We start from the raw sequence: 6,000 nt of genomic DNA, 5'->3' as shown, positions 1-6,000 counted from the left end.
TGATACAAATGTTTTAAAACTGATTCATTGTGATGGTTGTACAACTTGGTAAACTTACTAAAAATCACTGAATTATACACTTGAAGTATGTGAATTACACACTATGTAAAATATGCCTCAATAAAAATGTTTTTTAAAAAAAGACCTGTAAATCTGCAGAGTCCCGAATAGCAGGGACAAGAAGTACAAAATTCCTCAAGTGCATCAGAGAGAATAATGTTAAGCAGTGGTGCTTGTACTTCTACTTCTCATTTCCCAGATCCATGTATTTTACTGATTGGATTGGCATCATATAAGGATCTTTGATTTAGAGAATATACTCTATCTGAAGTCTGGTGCCCATCATCAGAAGGCATCATCTCCAAGCTGATGCCTCTATCGTGCATCCAAAAAGCTGTTGCACATCCATTAGACTAGCAGCTTCTGGGAGGTGTAATATGTGATAGAAACAGTGGATCACATGGTCATGTGCATACGGCCATCCCTCCATCCATACAAGCAATTACCAGGGTCTGAGGTAATGTTTGTCAGGATTCTATTCCAGTGGATCAAGTACCACATAAGCACTGTTGGGCTAAGATTGTATGAGTAGGAAAGCTAAATCCATACTGGAATATGTGTCAATTCACTCATTTCCTATCAAGAGGAATCACAAGATGGAAGGGCCCATTGTAATAAACTTTCCATTAAGGAGCTGATGGGTCTCTTCAAGAGGTGGAGCCATATTGGGAGCTCATTGCTGGTGTTTTTTGCTGGTAGGCTGGATATTCAACAGTGGCAATAATTAGATCAGACTTAGATAGCTGGAGCCCATGTTTTGGGGCCATGCGTAGCCTCCATCCTTGCTACCATTTCACAGGCCATGTTTGTTGTACTTGTCCATTACCATCATATTTGGGCAACTGAGTATTCTTTTCTGTCTCCATTATGTAAGAGCAGAACCGTCTTCTCCTGGTGATAAAGGTCAGTGAGCCTTGCTAGGATGGTGGCTCCATTTCTTACCTACTAGTGCATTAATGTGCCTTTTGTGCCAGCACTGATAGAAGTTGGCTGACATCAACTAGCTAAGACATTCTGTTTCTTAGGTTGTAAAGCATCAATTGGCCAAATCATTCACTACTGCCTATGAGTGATATATATTCTTACCTCAAAGTATTTCTCTTGACATGCATACTACCTGAGGCTTTGTCCCTTAAAAAGAATTTCCCTCATCCTTGGATTAAGTCTGTAATGCTCTAAAATCCATCCTGGCAAGGGGAATGGAATACCATGATTGGTTTAGCCTTAAGCCAGTCATTTGCAATGGAATCGATGTCAGGCTTCCTGATCCATAGTTGGTAGAATCTAATCTGTTCCCCTGTGTGAAAAGCCCTCAGCCTTCAGGCACCTCTCCCTTTTGCTGTAACCCCCAATGGATTACTGATAGAGGCACTGGGAATCCCTCTGCCCTGCACATTATTTCAATTTCCTGGCATTTAATTCCTCCAGCTCTAGAAACTTAAATCCACTAAGAGAGGTTCTGTTTTCTTAATTTCTCACTTATGTGGGACTTCAATTCTCCTTGCACTTTCCTTTCAAAATTGAATGTGGTATATCCTGGTATCCCCTTCCTCTGGCTCCTACATTTGAAAGTTGGTTTTTATTTTCCCCAGGCCCCCTAGGGAACTGAGCTGAGTTCCATCTTCTATTTCCATAAGAAGTCCACTCACACTAAGCAATTAACAAGCTTTAATGGAATTTACCCAAGATCTGAGCCCAGTGGGGAAGAGGGGAGGGGCAGATCACCATCTTCCTGGCTTGGTCTTTCTCCTGCATCTTCTCACCACATTTCTCCCAAATTTGGCCTCGGGGCTCCCAAGTCTTCTCCTGTCTTTGATGCCCAGACTCTGGGAATCTTCATTCTTTTTCCAAGTGGGATAATATCAATATACTTCTTCCGCACTACCTAAGAGAAATACAATTTTTTTCCATCTTTCTGCATGTCGGTGAAGACAGAGCAATATAAACAATAGAAAAAAGCAAGAACTACTTAACTTATGTTAACATTATACCATCTCACTTACTGAAAGAGCAAGTTGCTCCATGTTTGGGCTTCTCCTTACCATAACAAAGCTTTTAGGGTCCTTACAGCAGTCTTTAGCACTTTTTGTAAGGCTAGGTTTATTCCCAACTTTAGCCTCCTTTATCCTGTTTTTGAAGGTTCGTGACAGTCTTTTGTGTTCAAGCTCATCTGTAATCCCCTTTCCCTGTCTTTGGTGCATGTCCTTTTAAAAGCTTGAGCTCTGCCGAGAGCTCCCTGTACAACCACCTCCTTCTTTAGATGTTTCCCCTTTTATCCCTGGATTATTTCCTATTATAATATAATCAGGATTTTATTGTTTAAATCTCCCACCTCCCCCAAGTCATATTCCATTCTAAAGTCTCACATCACAGAACCGCACCTGTGGTAAATACTCTTTTGAAGTGAAGAGTTAATTTGTAATGCAAATAATTTATCTCATTTTATTATTTATTTATCTCACTTTCAAGTAGGAATTTTCATATATCAAAATTTCATAAAGACAAATTAGGAGCAAATTCTTTCACACCTTTTTTCTTCTCCATTACTTACTCTCCTTCCCCCTCCCCCTTCCCTCCTGTCTTTTTCCCCTCTGTTTCCCTGCCTCCTTCCAGGATCTGTGTAAGACCCCTGGGCTTCTCTTCCAGACACTGCTTTTGTTGGACTGAAATACCTTCTGTTCATGTATTGGAGTGAGCCTTTGTTGTACCAGGCAAACTCACCTACCACCTGCCTCCAGAAAACTCATGAGTGGAGCCAAGTGAAGAAAGCACTTCTACAGGGAATTGGCTGTCTCCGCCTGTAAACCCTGACAGCTGGGGATTTCCATCTCTTAACTGTTCTGCTTCTATCAACTTCAATTAAAGTCCACCTTCTTCAGCTGACAAACTCTAAGGAGTAAATCTCTGCCTCAGCCTCCTCAGTGAGGGCAATGAACTTTGTCCTGTCTACAGAGTTGTTGAAAAAAAATCACATGTAAGAAAATATAAACTGGAAACCATGACCTATCTATACAAGAATATCTACTACTTGTGCTTAACATAGATATGTTGCCTGAAAATATCAGGGATGGGAGTTATGAGTTGGAACTGGGTAGAAATGAACAATCTTTAGGGAGAATTTTGAGCAAGGAACGCTGAGAACTGAGTATTTTTAAAATTTATTTTATTGAAGTATAGTTGATTTGCAATGTTGTGTTAATTTCTGCCATACAGCAAAATGATTCAGTTATACATATATATATATATATATATACACATTCTTTTTCATATTCTTTTCCATTATGGTTTATCACAGGAGATTGAATATAGTTCCCTGTATTATACAGTAGGGCCTTCTTGTTTATCCATTCTACATATAACAGTTCACATCTGCTAATCTCAAACTCCCAATCCATTCCTCCCCTACCTCCCCCTCTTGGCAAACACAAGTCTGAGAACTGAGTTTTTTAAATCAAGAATTGCCCTGTCCCCGCCTCTCCCCATGGGGGTGGCCCTGGGTTTGTGAAAAACAGGGGTGGCCTGTCTGTATTGTATTTGTGGTATCCAGTTGCAGTGCCCCTCTACATACCTGACTCCAGGGATATCGCAGAAGAGGGGCAGACCAAGACTATAAGGGTCCTGCAGGGTATGTAAGGGTGGAGTGTGAGGTCAGGCCACTCAGGATGGCTGTTCTCTTGCTCTCCGTACATCCCCTGCCTGACCAGTGCCTGCTTCACCTGTATCTTACTCATATGACTGACTTTCCTACATACTTACCCCAGGGCCCAGCTAGTGATTGTTCTTATCAAAGGGGCGGTGAGGGGTGTGACCCTCTACTGGTTTCCCTGGTAACTAATGAGCCTACCTGACATGTCAATTCCCCTATAACTGGTAATCTCCCCCTCCGCCCGCAGCGAAGCCTGCCGCCACCTCCCGCTGCCGTCTGCGGCCACACACAGTGGGGTGTCACTCCAGGACCTTTCTTCAGATGTGTAAGTTCCCCTATCGATAAAACTACTAATGTCTCAAAAAAAAAAAAAAAAAAAATGCCCTGTCTCCACACATATGGGGATTAAAGCCTAGGACGTAGGAGGGTTTCATGAGATAAAAATGTTACTGCCTCTTAGATGGTTTGTCTCACTTTTGAAAATACTATAAAGACAAAACTGTCCAGAAGACTGAGATAGAGGCAGGGGAGTGGAGATAAGGGCAAGTCTTGCTCAGGATTTGCAAAGGGAGGTAAAGTAAGGGAGCAAAGATTCTGTGAGATAAGGGAAGTTGTGCTGCGTAGAGTAGAAATTCAAAGGAAGTAGGAAAACAGCTTGATCAAGTGAAAATAAATTCAAGTTTAGAAAAAAGAGAGAGAAGCTGTGAGAAATGTTAGTAAGAAATAAAGAATTCAGTGAGAAGCTAGAAAGAAGCTAAGGAAGCTAGGAGGAGTAATTCCTTTCAGTGAAGAAGAAAACAAAGCTTGCCTGGTAACGCCATCCCAGCCATATTGTCACTCGGCCCAGCACCATCACCTTCAAACTTCATCAGGTTTCACTCTGAAGAAATGTAGGAGAAACCTCAAAGTTCTCGCTCGTTTAATTATGTCAATCCATGAGCAACATCAAGGGGGTGGAAATAGAACATGAGTTTTAGTTCTTGTCAGGAAGAAAAACCAAAACCATAGGGAACAAATAAAAAGTTGGTTCTCGTTGGGCTGCCCTGGTGGTTACACAAACATGACCTCATACTAACTTCCTAAAGAGGAGACAGGGAGCTCAGAGAGGGGAACGGGAACATCCAGCTGGTAGAAGCACTAAATTCTGCAACCCTGGGAGTGGTCCATGAGATTAAAAATGTTGTCTTCTTAGATGATTTATTTCACTTTTGAAAATATCATAAAATGTATCAAATACTCAGAAAACTTTAGAGAATAATACTACACCTAATAGCTATATCAGATGTTAACATTTTGCTATATTCATTTCAGATCTTTTAAAAGAAAGAGTACATTACAAAAACACTTAATCATCTTTATAGCATTTTTCTCCTTCTATGCTCAGAAGGAATCACTATTTGGCATTAAATGTTTATCATTTTCATCATGTTTTATGCTTTGCTACATACACATATATCCATAGTGTATTTTATTTTACGCTTTCAAAGTACATATAAGTACTATTCTCTGAAAATTCATTTTTTACATTAGTTGATACATGGAAGTTTAGTTCAATCATTCATTTTAACTCTATATAAACATACCATTCTCCTGTTGATAATCCTTTAATCTCTTCTGAAATCTTTATTGTTTTAAAAAGCTATAACGAATATTTTTATAATATATCCTTGAGCATATGTGCTGAATTTTTTCTAGGATATAAACCTATAAGAGAAATTATTGGTAGAAAGATTTGCACATCTTTTACTTTAGTAGATATTATCAAATTTTTCTCCAAAGTGGTTGTGTTAATTTACTTCCCCATCTTTAGTTTATGAGTTCCCATTTATCCATATTCTTTCAAACCTTTGAGTTGTTAACTATTTAATTTGTTAATCTAATGGGTATTATTTGTTCCTAGATACTTTATAGCTTTATGGCTATCATTGATGAAATATCATTATTACAATTGCAATTTGCTTATTACCACAATATAGAAATACAATTGATCATTTTATATTGATATTGTATCCAGAAACCTTCAATGACTCTCTGATTAAGTCTTGTAGTTTGTAGATTCTCTTAGATTTCCTATGTAATCAAAAATGTTGACTGGGGCTTCCCTGGTGGCGCAGTGGTTGAGAATCTGCCTGCCAATGCAGGGAACTCGGGTTCGAGCCCTGGTCTGGGAAGATCCCACGTGCCGCGGAGCGGCTGGGCGTGTGAGCCACGATTACTGAGCCTGCGCGTCTGGAGTCTGTGCTCCGCAGCGGGAGAGGCCGCGATAGTGAGAGGCCCGCGCACCGCGATGAAGA

General features: G+C 40.2%; 1 protein-coding gene across 2 annotated transcripts in view; it reads right to left on the bottom strand.

Moving 5' to 3' along the window:
* Positions 1–333: 333 nt before the first annotated feature.
* The window catches only part of QTRT2 (queuine tRNA-ribosyltransferase accessory subunit 2), a 44,154-nt gene continuing 38,487 nt past the window's right edge, over positions 334–6,000 (bottom strand). Inside the window, exons 10-11 of one of the 2 annotated variants that reach the window (XR_014245360.1) lie at positions 4,515–4,685; positions 334–1,945 (exon numbers count right to left, since the gene is read on the bottom strand). Coding sequence is in view for 1 of the 2 variants with exons in the window: in XM_082394743.1 (XP_082250869.1) it covers positions 4,652–4,685 (34 nt within the window). In the remaining variant the exon portion in view is untranslated. Of the gene's footprint in view, positions 4,686–6,000 lie in introns of both variants that reach the window. The other variant, XM_082394743.1, reaches the window with a different exon arrangement.

The sequence above is a fragment of the Balaenoptera borealis genome (assembly GCF_965194805.1).
Source record: "Balaenoptera borealis genome assembly, chromosome: 5".
Lineage (NCBI taxonomy): Eukaryota > Metazoa > Chordata > Mammalia > Artiodactyla > Balaenopteridae > Balaenoptera > Balaenoptera borealis.
The sequence above is the reverse complement of the archived record's forward strand: the minus strand, read 5'-3'. Positions and strand labels throughout refer to the sequence as shown.